This window comes from Panthera leo, chromosome C2 (genome assembly GCF_018350215.1).
Source record: "Panthera leo isolate Ple1 chromosome C2, P.leo_Ple1_pat1.1, whole genome shotgun sequence".
Classification (NCBI taxonomy): Eukaryota; Metazoa; Chordata; class Mammalia; order Carnivora; family Felidae; genus Panthera; species Panthera leo.
In genome coordinates, this window is record NC_056687.1 from 80635730 (window position 1) to 80651391 (window position 15662).

The 15662-nt window shown below is 45.9% G+C and overlaps 1 protein-coding gene across 2 annotated transcripts in view; it reads left to right on the top strand.

Moving 5' to 3' along the window:
- The first annotated feature begins 2897 nt into the window (after window positions 1-2897).
- Window positions 2898-15662, top strand: part of RFC4 (replication factor C subunit 4) — a 31982-nt gene continuing 19217 nt past the window's right edge. The window contains exons 1-2 of one of the 2 annotated variants that reach the window (XM_042955175.1): window positions 2898-2913; window positions 3601-3741. Coding sequence is in view for 1 of the 2 variants with exons in the window: in XM_042955170.1 (XP_042811104.1) it covers window positions 3580-3741 (162 nt within the window). In the remaining variant the exon portion in view is untranslated. Of the gene's footprint in view, window positions 2914-3327; window positions 3742-15662 lie in introns of those variants that run through there. The other variant, XM_042955170.1, reaches the window with a different exon arrangement.

Consider the following 15662-nt stretch of genomic DNA (forward strand, 5'->3'; position numbering starts at 1 on the left):
TGGCTGGCTCAGTCAGTTGAACATCCAACTCTTGATTTTGGCTCAGGTCATGCTCCCATCATGGGATCGAGCCCCATGTCAGGCTCCACACTGAGAGTGGAGCCTGCTTGAGATTCTTTCTCTCCCTCTGCCCCTCTCCCCTGCTCACACACTCTCTAAAAATAAAGTTAAATAAGTAAATAAAACTAAAGCCACTCCCTTGTCCCTTCACTCAAGTCATTTCAGATTAGCTTGGATATTTGCCTCTGCTCTGCCCACGAAGGCTTATCATTTGAGGAACAAACCTTTTCATGTGTGGCATCAGCAGCAGCCTGGACATCAGAGCCATTTTTTTTTTTTTTTTTTTTTTTTTGCAGGGGGTGTGGGGGAAACCTCAATCCTGTTCTCCACAGGGCAACCACAGACAGTAACTTTCTGAAAAATTTTGAAATATACTCTGTATCTAAGAATAGAGCTATGTTGTCATTAGGGAAGGGGCTGGGAGAATGTGGCCCCATAACACAGCACAAATCTCTGAAAAAATTTGCTGGACAATTGTGCCAAAGGACCCCTTCCTGTCTGTTTTCTTAATTTCTGCCCCATTTTGGCCATGCAGTCAAAGGACTTCTTTATGAACAAAGTGAGACATTCATTTGTGTTTTCTTGATTCTAAAGCGATTTTCTTTAGTTTTATGGGAGACACTCCTCAGGTGTTTGGTGACCCATTCCATTCCAGAAACAAATCAGAGGACTGAAGACTCAGACAGATTCATCAGGTAAAAAGTTAAAACCAAGGAGCCCTAACAATTCCAAAATTAACTAAATTCAGAACTAAAACTAAGTAACTCCAGAGCTCAATGTGCTGGTTATTAGCCATGATTTCTCAGCTTTCAGCCCACCCTTCTAATCTCTGCTTTGTGGCCCCGGGGCCACTCACCTCCTTTGCCAGCTGTTCCCTATGAGGCTTGGCCAATAGGGCAGACTGATGGGAAGAGGGGAGGGGAGAGGGACCCCCGTGTGCCTGACTTCCTCCCAGCCTCCTCCGCAATTGCTTTTCACACTGAGAGCAACAGCTCGTTCCAGTAGCTGCCCTTTGCCATTTTCCCAACACTTCCACAACCAGCCTCATCACGCACCCCCCCCCCAACCCCCGCCTGCCTTTCAGAGTTCGGCATCCAGCTCTCAACCAACTTCCCCCTCCTGGGACACCTGTCCCATGGGCCACCTCCAACCTCTCCCCTTTGCTCCCTCAGCCAGTGGGCTGGTAGCTGCTCCTTGTGGTTAACATCTCCATGATCTCATATTATCACATTTTTTTTTTCTATTTTAGTTCTCTGCTAGCTGAGTAACAATTCTTTATGTTGAATTCTTTCCATTATAATCCGTATGGTGTCTCCATCAGTGATTGGCCCCTGACAGAGATCTAAGACTAAGCAATTTTGTAAAGTTTATTTATTTTGAGAGAGAAGGAGAGAGAGAGAGAGAGAGCGAGCGAGCACACATGCACACACGCAAGCAGGGGAGGGACAGAGAGAGGAGAGAATCCCAAGCAGACTCCACACTGTCAGTGCAGAACCCAAGGCCAGCTGAATCCCACAAACCCTGACATCATGACCTAAGTCTAAATCAGGAGTCAGCCGCTTACCAGACTGAACCACCCAGGAGCCCCTCCAAAACTAATCAATATTTATTTATTTATTTATTTATTTTAACGTTTATTTATTTCTGAGACAGAGAGAGAGACAGCATGAGCAGGGGAGGGGCAGAGAGAGAGAGAGAGACACACACACACACAGAATCTGAAACAGGCTCCAGGCTCTGAGCTGTCTGCACAGAGCCCAACGCAGGGTTCAAACTCAGGGAGGGCGAGATCATGACCTGAGCAGAAGTCGGACACCTAACCGACTGAGCCACCCAGGTGCCCCAAGCAATTTTTAAAATAAATAAACTCTAAACAAGTAAAAATAAGGAACGGAAAAGCTTTTTTTATTAAAAAAGGAAAGAAAAAAATTGGCAATAGATAGCTCCGAAGATAATTCAAAACTATATAAGGTGAAATTTTATGACAAAAATTTCAGGAAAAAAAAAAAACCTAAAAATTAAATAGGTCTGAAAATAATTCAAAAAAAGTAACTAAAAACTAATTCAAAAGCTAAATAAATGTAAAAATATAGAGCTAAAAACTACCAAAAAAAGTCACACTGAAAAAACTAAAAAAGCTCACAATTACAATAACTGAAAAGAGAAACTATGAAGAACTAAACACTGAGTCTAAAACTAAATATTAAGTAAATAATTCTAAAAGCTAATTCAAAAATACCTGAAGATAAGTAACTGGAAACAAGCTTTGAAAACAAACTGAAAACTACAAAATTAAATAACTGGAAAACTAGCTCAACATAAATGAAAATTACAATACCTGCTAAAACGAAGAAGCAAATAACTCTAAAATTAATTCTAAAACTAAAAAGTCTACACGTGAATCTCTGTCTACACGTAAGTCAACATGGACCGAACCCTCCCTGAAAGTAAACGGCCTCGGCGATCAGGGACCAGCGCAGCACCAGACACTGGCACGGACTCCAGTAGAGACCCCGCGCACACGCGGGTGCACGAAGCCGGCTCGGATTCCTGCCGGGCCCCGCCGGCGTCAGTACCGAGTCCCGCGCTCGCGCAGGCGCGCGTGTGGAGCAGCCCCGAGATTCGCGGACGTCTGCAGCGAGTCCCGGCGCCCGCGCAGGCGCGTGTGAATCAGCACCGAGGTTCGCGGGCGTCTGCGCGGAGTCCCGGCGCTCGCGCTGGCGCCTGAACATCCCGAAGGCTACTACACGGAGTCCCGGCGCTCGCGCAGGCGCGTGGGGAGCAGTCCTGAGGTTCGCGGGTGTCTGCACGGAGTCCAGGCGTTCGCGCAGGCGCGTGTGGAGCAGCCCCGAGGTTCGCGGCCGTCTGAGCCGAGTCCCCAGGGCTAACGCTGACGCGTGTGAAGCAGCTCCCAGGTTCTCAGCGGCCCTCGCCGGGAGGGTGGCCTCCGCGGGCAGGCCGTGGGCCCTTCCTCAGGCTTCTGGAAGGCGGTCCTATCTCACCCCACCCCCACCCCCAGTGGCAGATCCGCAAGGTCCGAGGCGGCCCCTTGGCTGCTTTCCCGCTGGAGGGTGGGCCGGGCCCTCGGCGTCCGTAGCAGGCCGGGCCCGGAATGGAGGCGGCGTGGGGAGGCCCGGCCGAGCGGGGGAGCCGCGGTGTTCTAGAACCAGTGTCAGTTCTCGGGGGAGGGGGTGCGCAGGCATCCTTCCCTCGCCTGCTCTGCTTTCGCCCGGAAACTAGTCGCGTCCCCCGCAGGGCCGAGCAAGGCAGCGGGCACCGCAGCGCTCTCCTTAGTTGTGTTTGTTGGCCTAAAATTCCAAGAAGAAAGTCAGAGGAGCAACGGCTAACAGATTCGCTCTTTGTTCTTTCCTCTTTCACAGCCAAATGTTGTCACTGTCAATGTGAACGAAAGGGCTGCGTCTCCAGGGGCCGTGGCCTCAGTGCCCCAGACAAAGCCAGACAAAGGGGGGGAAGGGACGCTCAGACTGGCACCGGAAGATCTCTCACACACTTGGCCACATGTTGACTGCATTATTTCAGGGCCACCTGGGCCATTCCCTGCCTCCAGGAAGGATCTGCCGGAGCCTGGAAGGAGAAAGGATTTTCCCAGCGCTTCAGGACCCGGGTAGCACCTCCCTGCTGGGGACTGTCCATGTGGCCTTCTTGCTGGCAATTCCACAGGTAAGGGATGGGGTCCCCACTCTAGTCTAGGGCAGTGTTTTCCTAATGTCTTAAGATACAAAGTTTACATCTTGACAGCGTATTCACAAACACAGATACACCTATTAAAACAAGTTTTACATCAGACATTACCCTCAGATTAGGAGTATGCTTGTCTTGATGAGCACTGAATAATGTATGGAACTGTTGGATCACTATATTGTACACCTTAAACTAATAAAGCACTGTATGTCGACTACACTGGCATTAAAATTAAAAAATGAATAATTAAATTTAAATGAAAAAGCACATTACCTTCAGCATGAGTGATGCCCTTTAATAGTTTGAATTGTGTAATTTCATTTTTTTTTAAGGCTGGTCTACACCCACTGAACGGATATTTTTACCTACTAATGGATTAAAACCCACAGTTAGAAAAGCACCATTATAGGGCATGGCAGAGGAAGAAAGAAAAGAATAAGCAGAAGGAGAATGGTAGGGGCATGGGAAAGGTAGAACAGAGAAAGAAGGCAAGGACAGAGTGCAAAAAGGTGTTTTGTGGGAGGTCACACAGGTGCCTGCCATCATGTCCCTTCCAGGGCATCTGTTCTAAGATACACTACCACCCCACTCTGTGCGTGCCCTTAGGGCATCCTTTTCCATGAGACCCCGGCCTACTTGGTGGCAAGGACAAAATCTTTTTCACTTTGGAAGCCCCACACCTCCCAGCAGAGGGAGGCACAGTCTTAGAAAACAGGCCGTAGTCAAAGCTTTCCAATTTCCAGGGGAGGAAAATGCCTTGGAGGGTCAGCCAGTCAGTGATTATATAGCACAGTCAAGATTTGCCCAGTGGGTCACAAGTATCAGTTTGTCATGTAAACTGAAGTTAATACCCATTTTGGAGAGTTAGAGGATTAGCACTATGTACATCAGGAACATACACATGTCTGGTACATCATGGAAGCTCAAATAGCACCTGCTACTATTATTTTTTAAATGTTCGTCTTGAGAGAGAGAGAAAGAGCGAGTGGGGGAGGGGCAGAGAAAGAGGAAGACAGAGAATCCCAAGCAGGCTCTGCAGCTGTCAGTGCAGAGCCTGACTCAGGGCTCAAACTCACAACCATGAGTAGGGCGCTTAACTGACTGAGCCACCCAAGCGCCCCAGCACCTGCTGTTATTATTGTTAGTAGTGACAAGAGTAAAGAAACGCCACCTCAGGTATGCTCTGTCACTATCGTTTTGGGGCAGTTTGGCTGCCAATGTCTTCATCCTAGATAAAAATGGAAATCCTCATAGACACATAAGGAAATGACCTTAGAAATAAAACCAGAGGAAATATGTGCATGCATAAATTAGCAAAAGACTAATTTAAGCATGTAGACTTTAACAGATGTTCAGCTTGGCTATATCAGCACTTTAAGTTGCTGTACATTCTTGAAAAATTAATGGAATGACTTATTTCCCCACTGACTTCAGTCAGTATTGGGGGGAAGACAACCCTCACAGGCTCTAGCTACTCCTAGTCTGTGTGACAAAATAAATGCAAAGAGTACTGTATAGAAATGGATAATATAAATGGGAAAGATGGACCAGAAAAAAATCATGGTGGTAGGAACTCAAGATCATTCTCCCACAGTCTGCACAACTTAGTTTGTAAATAAAAATGCTTTAGCGAACTTAGTTTTAGTGTTTAATGTTTAAAATACTGAGTTGGGGGCGCCTGGGTGGCTCAGTCGGTTGAGCGTCCGACTTCAGCTCAGGTCATGATCTCACGGTTCGTGAGTTCGAGCCCCGCGTCAGGCTCTGGGCTGATGGCTCAGAGCCTGGAGCCTGCTTCCGATTCTGTGTCTCCCTCTCTCTCTGCCCCTCCCCCATTCATGCTCTGTCTCTCTCTGTCTCAAAAATAAATAAACATTAAAAAAATTTAAAAAATAATAATAAAAAATAAAATAAATAAAATAAAATAAAATACTGAGTTGTTTTACTTTAAAAAAAGTTAAGTTCATCTATTAATAAGAAAATTCAGTACAGAGTTTATACTAATCAGAAAACACTTTTTTGGTTAGGTACAGACATTGACAAAATCCTCGGTTCAATTATTTTGCTCTAAATTTCTCCTTTCCCTTCTTGTCCACTAGATGGCGGATCGGAACCACTCTGGATCCTGCCAATGCCCTGGCAGCTCTTTCTGCACCGATTTTAAATGGCCAAACTCTATTTTTGTTTTGTTCCTTCCAGATTTTGCTCTCACCCCAATCGAAAGAAACATAAACTTTGTGAACATTTTAGGACACTCTGTGGCATACAAACAGAGTTATTTTAACTGGGGAGCTGGAGCTGCCTTAAAAAAGCTTCTTGTTCCTTGCCTGAAGGCCTGAGCCAGGGGGATTTGTCTTGTTCCTTTGGAGGAACATTGGATAGTACTGTTGTGGTAACATGAGTGAAAGTACCCAAGCCAGGCACTGGGCTAGGAGTTCCATCTCATTCATTCCTCACAGAGAGACTGTAAGGTGTCACCTCTGTGTTATAAAAGACAACATTAAGAACTTGAGCCACATTGAGGGTAAGTAACTTTGTCCAGAGCTGAGTTTGAGCCTGGAACTCTAGGACCTCAAATATTTTCGCTTAACCACACTGCTATGCCACCTGCCTGGTGCTGTTACCTGGTGGGTGTTTAACCACGGGGCTGATTTCTGCCTCATCTGCCCCACTAGCCACCTAGGTCTCAAAAAAGGAGTCGTCTCAGGATTAGTCTAGGTTGTCAGGCTGAATCAGGACCTTTTGCAAAGTTTTTCTCTGTGAACTAGAGTTTAAACTTGCACACTTAGACTAGTATATCTCTGAAGTGTGTATTTCCTTCCAAACCAATCTAAGACCAAGAGGAATCAGAGTTACTAATAAGCACCAAGAGAGAACTGGTATCTTTCATATAAAAACTAAAAAGCTAAGAAAATAATCAGTGTGAAGTCTCAAAATGGTTAATATTTCTTTCAAAGAAAAAATAATATTTACCCGAGCATGCAATTTTTGCATGTTTCATGACAAAGCTTGTTTCACGCTGAAAGAAAAAAAATCACTCAGAATGAAGCCAATTTTAATTTACACACACACAAATTTAAGTAAGCAAGTATTAAAGGAATAAGGCCACCACACACATAAAGCACTGTATCTATTTATGTGTATATAAATGTTTGTTGTCATCTTTTTTTTCCTCTCATATATCCAGAAAATGTTTCTGTAGTTCTGACTCATTTGGCCCTGGCGTCCTCTCCCACTTATCCACCTACCATGCTATGTTCCCTGTGTGCCTTGATTCTGGGTCCACCCAGCTAGCTCTGTTCCTACGGAAGTAAGGAATGGCAATGAGCCCACCATTCTCCATTCTTCCCCGTGTGCACCAAAAGAGAATGGAAATGAGCCCAAACTATAGAAGCTGGTGGGGAAACACACGTCTCGTTCAGGTGTTGTCCCAGCTACAAGAGTAACACCAGGTCTTGGCCTCCAGTGGCTCCCCACTGCCTGCACCTGCAGAAAAGCCCAACTCCTCAGCCTAATTTTTTTTTCAATATATGAAGTTTATTGTCAAATTGGTTTCCATACAACACCCAGTGCTCATCCCAAAAGGTGCCCTCCTCAATACCCATCACCCACCCTCCCCTCCCTCCCACCCCCCATCAACCCTCAGTTCTCAGTTTTTAAGAGTCTCTTCTGCTTTGTCCTCAGCCTAATATTTGAGGATACCTCCCACCTCCTTCTCGTGTCCTTCCACTCCATCCATGAATCTTTCAAGCAGGGCTCCAAATCACCACTGAACTTGCTCATTTAGAGGTAGCTCAATGATTTTCAGAGGTTCCTGGGTCCACTCTTCATTCCCCATGCAGCTGGCACAATTTACCCAGCTGCTGCAGTGGGCCTGTGGCCTTCACTTCCTGGCCTCATGCTCAGACTGTGCCAGAACTGGCTCTTTGCCTCCTATCCTGCACACCGTGCTGCCCCTACTAAGCTGTCTGCTGCCATAGCCCTTCCTTGATGGGCCTAAGCTTTCCTCCAGTTTCTTGAGACCTCCTGAGTCGTAGGTGGTCAGGCCACAAGTGAAGAGTTGTCCCAAACCACAGTGCCTGCCTCCTTCCTTGATTTGTCATGCTGCCGTGTCACACCCATCAGGCTACACTGCACTTCCCCACCCAAGCCCCATCTGCGTCCATAACTCCCTCTGGGCCCAAGGCGCCTTCCTCCTGGCTGTCTCCAGAGGCCCTGTCTCCACATCCCTCAGCGGCTGCCAGTGTCCTTGTCACTGGGTGTCCCTGTATGCCTTGCCCAGAGTGTACAAAGTTATGCCCAGCAATCCCGGGGTGGGTAACAGTGGTACAGGAATGAACTGGGGTGATAATGTCGCATGTGTCAGAGCTTTGTAAAGTGCTAGGCAGACATAAGATCCTGGTATTCCTGATCCTGAAACCTCCCTCTCCCTCCCCCATTGCCTGATGCCCCTGAGTCTGCGTTCTGTCCAGGAGTCTCCTGTCCTCTCAGGGACCAGCCCACAGCCCAGCTCCCACTCCCGCACACAGTGCACCGAGGCCCCTCTGAGTTCCTAGAGCCCTCACTGTTGGCGTCATTCTCAGTGGCATTCCATCAGACCCTGTTTGGTGAGCCACACTCAGGACATCTGGCTCTGCTGCGAAAGAGTTGGGTGGAACTGACCCCTTGTTTGCCAGACTATAAAAGAAGGGGCCAGACTACCTCTGGACCTGTCTTTCGGTTCTGATGTTTTATGTGTGTAGACTTTTTCCTTCTCTAAACTTTATGCTTTTAATCCCCATCACAACCTAGAGCACAGTGCCAGGCTCACAGACACCCTCTAAATGTATTTCTGGGTTGGTAACTGAATAACGGGTTTGTCCTACTGATGAGATAAAGTGATTTTTCACTTTGTGCTTTTTTTAATTAAAAAATTTTTAATTTATTGTTTTCATCATGATAACTGTAGTCTTTAATCCCCATCAACTATTTCACCCATCCCCCACCAGCCTCCCCTCTGGTAAACCATAGGTTTGTTAAAGAATCTGTTTCTTGGTTGTCTCTCTCTCTCTCTTTTTTCTTTGTTTAATTTCTTAAATTCCACATATGAGTGAGATCATGTGGTATTTGTCTTTTTCTGACTTGCCTCACTTAGCATTATACTCTCTAGCTCTATCCATGTTGTTGTAAATGGCAAGATTTCATTCTTTTTTTTTTTAAATGTTTATTTATTTTTGAGAGAGAGAGACAGAGCATGAGTGGGGGAGGGCAGAGAGAGAGGGAGATACAGAATCTGAAGCAGGCTCCAGGCTCCAAGCCTTCAGCACAGAGCCTGATGTGGGGCTCAAACTCATGAACCTTGATCGTGACCTGAGCCAAAGTCGGATGCTTAACTGACTGAGCCACCCAGATGCCCCTAGATTTCATTCTTTTTTATAGCTGAATAATATTCCACTGTATACACATAAACCACCTCTTCTTTATCCATTCATCTGTTGATGGACACTTGGACTGCTTCCATAGTTTGGCTGTTTGTAAATAATGCTGCAAGAAATGTAGGGATGCACGTATCGCTTTGAATTAGCGATTTTGCATTCGGGGGGCAAATACCCAGCAGTGCAATTACTGGATTGTGGGGTCCTTCTATTTTTAATTTTTTGAGGAACTTCCATCCTGTTTTATATAGTGGCCACACCAGTTTGCATTCCCACCAACAGTGCACAAGGGTTCCTTTCTCTCCACGTCCTTGCCAACACTTGTTTCTTGTGTTTTTGATTTGAGCCATTCTGACAGATGTGAAGTGATCTCTCATTGTAGTTTTGATTTACTTTTCCCTAATGATGAGTGATGTTGGACATCCTTTCCTATGTCCATTGGCCATCTGTATGTCTTCTGTGGAGAAACGTCTGTTAATGTCTTCTGCCCATTTTTTTTATTGGATTATTTGTGTTTTGGGTGCTGAGTTGTATCAGTTCCATATATGTTTCACTTTGGACACCCCTAAGTTTATATTTTCTTTCCCCTTCCCATAACTGGAATAATGTAGTTAGAATATTGAAGTGTAGTCAAAGGCCAGTTAGAATATTGAAGTGTAGTCAAAGGCCATATTCTACAAATACGGATACTTGGGCACCAAATTAGAGATTCTGACTCACTAGGTTGGGTGGAAATCTGCGCTTGCGACAAGCCCCTCAAGTGATTCTGAAGCTATAGCCTCTGAGAAATATTACTCTAAGAAGTAAGGATTTTTAGGACAATGCGAAGAGTAGAAATTTCTTCTTTTTGGTGGCAGCAAGTGATGTTTTCTTTCTTTGTGGGAAGAAGGTTGGGAAGTCGTCTTGAAAGATGGAGCCTCGAAGGGAGAGGAGTGCCCACCACTGGCCTGTCTGTGGCAGTTTGAACTTTCAGCAGTGCAGTAGCTAGAACAGCCCCTGTGGCCGCCATCTCTGCCACCGTGGCTACTCTTTTCATGACTTTATTGTGCCAACACTAGACTAGCCGAGGGAAGAGGGTGGCTGAGGACAACTGGAAGAGTCATTCTGTTTGGTTGATTCGTGCCTGTCCTATGGGAGATGCTTTCTGCTGGGCATTAACGTAGGTTATGAAGATGTTCACACTCCATGCCCACTCCATGCTCTGGGTCCACTAACCACATGCCTCTTTCCCACGCACCTTCATCCCCAATCTTCCAATGTTTTCTCTTTTCAAGTCCCTGACCAACTGGCCAAGCTATTCACCACTACCCACAAGCCTCTGTGCATCCTTCACAAAGCAGATGCCTTGATGCACTGCCTGATACCAGCGTGAGGAGGGGATTTTCACTGCAGTCCCTGAGGTTCTCCTAAGTGAGGATGCACTACAGTAGCTGCCCATTTTTCTCTCGCACCCACATACCAACTGACCTGTCCATGAACCAAGCTTAGCCTTTTTCCTCCTCTGTCAGCTAGAAATAGGAGCCTTCCAGGTAGTCTGTAGAGGGCTGATGCTAAGATGACCTCCAGGCGTTCACTGTCTTGGGTAATCCCCTTCCCTTCAGTGTAGGCAAGTCCAGCGACTTGCTTCTAATCAATGGGAATATGGCAAAGATGTTGGGAAGTACATGAGCATGTGTACTTAATACACTATAGAAGGTTGTAACACCCATCTTGCAAGGACACTCCCTGTGCCTTGTCTGCTGTGAAGAAGCAAGTGGTCATGTTATGAGCTGCCACATGGGAAGGAACATGTGACAGGGAGCTGAAGGGGGCCTCTGGGTAACAGCCAATTAGAAGCTAAACCCCTGAGTGTGGCAGTCTGCAAGGACTCTGACAATAACCATACGGGGCTGGAAGCGAATCTCTCCTCAGTTGGTGCTCAGGTAATGATCACAGCCCCAGACAATGCCTTGATTGCAGCTTTGTGAAAACCTGATAATAGGACCCAGGTAAGTCATGGCCCAAATGTTGACCCACAAAAACTGTGAAATAATAAATATGTATTGTCTTAAGCTGCTAAGTTTGTGGTAATACTGTTAACGCAGCAATAGAAAACTAATACACAGCCGGAAATGTGAGCCGAGAGGCACCGGTACAGAATGGTAGGTGACATGGGAGCCTGGGTCACTTGCTCATGCAGGCTTCCTGTATTGTCTGGTGCCGCACATGGCTGTTCCCAGACTTACCACTTCCAGCTTGTGATGGAATGCTGCTGGTTCCTCCCAACCTAGGTGAATTTGACAGAATGCAGCTCCTGATAGATAAATCTGGATACTTGGTCATTTCATGTCCCATGGTTAGGTGCTTAATCTATACCAGGGCTCACTAGCACATGGGAATCTCTTTTCCAAACGCTTCTCTGCTGCAGATGGCACAGGCTTGTATCAGGACCCTGGGGCTTTACGTTGTCATTCTGTTCTTCTCCACATGACATATTTTCTCACCACAGATAATTCGGACACCACAGGGTCTATGTGGCTTATAGCCCACTGATTGTACTGCCCCGGCGGCAGGGATGCTTGCACCTCAGCCTGGATCTGCTGCAAAACCCTTTCCTGCTGGCAAGTTTCCTTGTCACTGAGTAAATGGGAGCAGTTATTTCTAAATATGGAATATGCTGCCTCCAGAAACCAAGAGGACTGCCAGGCATTGTGCTTTCTTTTTAGTTGCATGAGATGTGAGATACTAATTTGTCCTAATTTGATGGAGATGGGAGAATATGGCCCAGCTTGCACCAAACCGCTGGATCCCTAAGAACTTCGCCCATGGGGTGACCCCCTGAATCTTCATTTAGCTTTTTTTTCTGTCCTCTGGCTTGCACAGGTCTTACCCAGTCCTCCAGTATATTGGCCACTTCTTGCTCATCTGATCATTAATAGATGAATGTGGTCTTTGCAGAATGTCCAGGTGGTCCAGGTCCTTAAGGCTATATTATGCGAGAGGGCAGACTTAACATATATCAAAGGCAACACTGTGAATTTATACCATGTCCTGTGCCATGTGAATGTGAACTCCTCTGATCATCCTTCTTAATGAGGATTGAAAAGAATACATGTATGAGATTGATGGCTGTTTACTATGTATCCAAGGCCATTTAAATCTGATCTAGCAAAGATACCCTATCTGGCTCAAAGCTGCAATGGGAGGCTACTACTTGGTTGAGTTTATGGTAACCCACCGTTATCCTCCAGGATACATTCAGTGTTTGTGGGGGACATACTCATGAATGGAAAAGGCCTATGATAAGGACCATTCCTGCCTACTTCACGTATTTAAGGGTAGCACTAGTATTTGCCGTATCCCTTCATATGGTATGGGTTTTGATTTACTGTCTTGGCTGGGAAGGGTACACTTGTTTCCTGGGGTTCTACTTGGCATTCTCCACTATGATAGCCCTTACACCACAGTCCAAGGAGCCAGTGTGGGTTCTGCCAATTCCTAAGCATGGTCATTCCATTGTTTGGGGAACCAGGGAAATTACCAGCAGATGAGTGTGTGGAGTGGGTGGACCTACCATGAACCAGACCTGGGTAAGAACTCCATTTATTACGCTACCCCTTATGCACCCTACTCCAACAGGGGAATTACAAGGATGGTTTGGGTTCCTGGATCTCTCAACTCAGACCATGCATCCAGTAGACCTGAAAGTCTTTGTATTCCTATTTCTTTCAGGGTAGGTATATGAGTAGATGGGTTTGGAGAAGGGCTAAGGAAATCATTATATTGTTGCCATCGTGTTTTCAGGGTCCTCTTTTGTGAGCTGCTGTCAGTAAGTGGGATTTAGGTTGGAAAACTGGTCAGGTTGGAAAACAGAGAAAGTGACCAAGACTTTTGATGGTCATGACTGTGGTTCACCTCCTGATCATACGTTGGATTTATTTTGGTTCTATAGGTTGAGCAGTACTCTCATCTGCTATTCATCTATCACGTCTCTCAGGATGCTATGCTGTATTAACCACCTCCCCAGCTCTCTGTGACTCAGACCTCTCTGCCTCTGACATTGTCACTCATGATAACTTGCTTTTGAGAGTTAAGTATTGCCATCTGGCTTCTATTTTGGAATTCTGTTGTCCCCATTGCTATCAGAAAACCCTGTTCTGTCCCCACATTTCCTACCAGTGATCTTGGCCTACAGGGGACAGTCCACCATCAAGCTTCTTAACAATACTGAAGCCCCCTCAATCAGCACATCCCTTGTCACTTTGAAGAACACTTTATCCTGAGAACAGAGGAGGCTAATCGCTTTTTGGCCTTCCATAGTATATCCCAATCAAGTGTCTTGACTTCTTCCCCCACTGCTTGCCACTGCAGGCCAGCATTCCTACTTAGTGTGAGTGATTGCTTTTTCCAAGTTTCCAAGGGACAACCAAATGCTGTCACCTGGATTCTTTGCCTAGCTATTAAATACTATGCCACAGGTTTTTCTCCCTTTTCCATCCAGTGCAGCCCCATATATTCTCTCCTGCTTGCTCAGCTGGATTGTGTCACCCATCCAGCCAGCTTTTTCAGTAGGTAGTCCTTTTCTACCATTAGCTGACCCAGCATTCTTCATCCTGGCTATAGCTCTGGTGGTCAGGAGTGAAGAGTGGGGTAGACCATTGAGGGGTAAGGGAAGATATGTGTTGTGTTACAAGGCAGAAACCTCTATGTCATCAAGCTTCAGCCTTTAACTGAAGAATGCGCTACCTCTGTTATCAACAGCATTCAAGGGAATATGGAAATTTAAGACTTTCAAATGCATCAACCCAGATGACCCCATTTCAAGTCTCAGCATCCCATTTTTTCCCAATCAGGACCTTGACCTTGATGTGGGAGACTAGATGGAGTTGAAAACTTAACCTCCTCTGGAACTCCTACTCCTATAATTTAGTTTTGGGGTCTGGCCCACAGAACTTGTGTGTGTGTGTGTGTGTGTGTGAGAGAGAGAGCCCAAGTGAGGGGGAGGGGCAGAGAGAGAGAATCCCCAGCAGGCTCTGCGTTGTAAGTATAGAGCCCAACTCAGGGTTCCACCTCACAAATCATGAGATCATGGCCTGAGCTGAAATCAAGATTCAGACACTTAACCCCTTAACCACGTGAGCCACCCAGATACCCCGCCACAGATTTTAATTTTATTTTTTGCCCTCTGGCTGTAGGATATGTGATCGCTTTATATGTTGCCGATTAGACCCTCTGGCTTTCACACCTGGTCTGGTACTAGCAATGAATCACCCTCAGCCTTTGTCTTGTTTTAATTAATAAGCCCTCCCTTCCCCCAAATGGCCATCCAATTCCAAAATTCATATAATTACTATTTCCTAAAATCCCTAAGATATTGCATCTGTCAGTGTACTCGTTTCCAAAGGCATCCCATTCCAGTTTGCCACCGGTGAAAGTTTTAACAATTGCCATAGCATTCCAGGGGCTATCGGTGCTCCATTATCACCAAGGATGGGTTCTCATTACCAGCAGGCTGGCAAGTGACCCAACTACAAAATTACATCTTAGAGTCTTTTTCTAGGACTACTTCTTATACACGCCATCATAAGTTGAATTTACAGGAAACAGATTCTGAGATCTGAATGGAGGTTTTTTATTGGTTGGTACTCTTGGGAAAATACCTGAGAGGGCTCAGGGAAGCAGGACTGGGCAAAAATACTGTGGTGCAAGTGCAATAGAGATCTGGAGCTGAGACAGTCCATGAGCTGTGCCACCCCAAGGCAAAGAGGTTAAGTTTCTCTCCTCCTCCTAGACTAGTCCTTGAAGGTGGGCTACCCCCAAGGAAATGTGATTTTGGCCGCAGTGGCTCTGGTGGCTGAGCACAAGTTCTAGAAAGGACTCAGCTGAGAGCTGTCAGCTCTCGACAGTCCCAACAGCTGGGGAAGTGAGGGTCTCAGCCCTAAAAGGTAGCACACCAGAGCACCCCCTACACCTACATTTCCTGTTTTCAAAATTGACACTGTCATTCACTATTTAATCCTTCTCATTCTTAACAGCAATCTTCTTTTATTTTCTACCCCAGTCATCTTTTTCTAGAGGGCCCATAAAACATAATCCTTGTCTGTTTCAAAAGGCAACACACTAAGTAGAGTTGTACTCAACTTTTAAAAGCCCTCTTTTGGGGAGCCTGAGTGGCTCAGTCGGTTGAGCCTCCGACTTTGGCTCAGGTCATGATCTCATGGCTCATTAGTTCGAGCCCCACGTTGGGCTCTGTGCTGACAGCTTAGAACCCGGAGCCTGCTTTGGATTCTGTGTGTCTCTCTCTCTGCCCTCCCCCGTTTGCACTGTCTATCTCAAACATAACAACATTTTTTAAAAAGCCCTCTTTTAACATTAAAAACTTCACACATCTCCACATAATACCATAATGGTAAATGAATGGCTAAAAAAGCAAAAGCTATTATAAATTTATTAACTGGTTTAATCACATGAACACCCAGGTATACGACAAACAAAGTAGTATGTAATTAT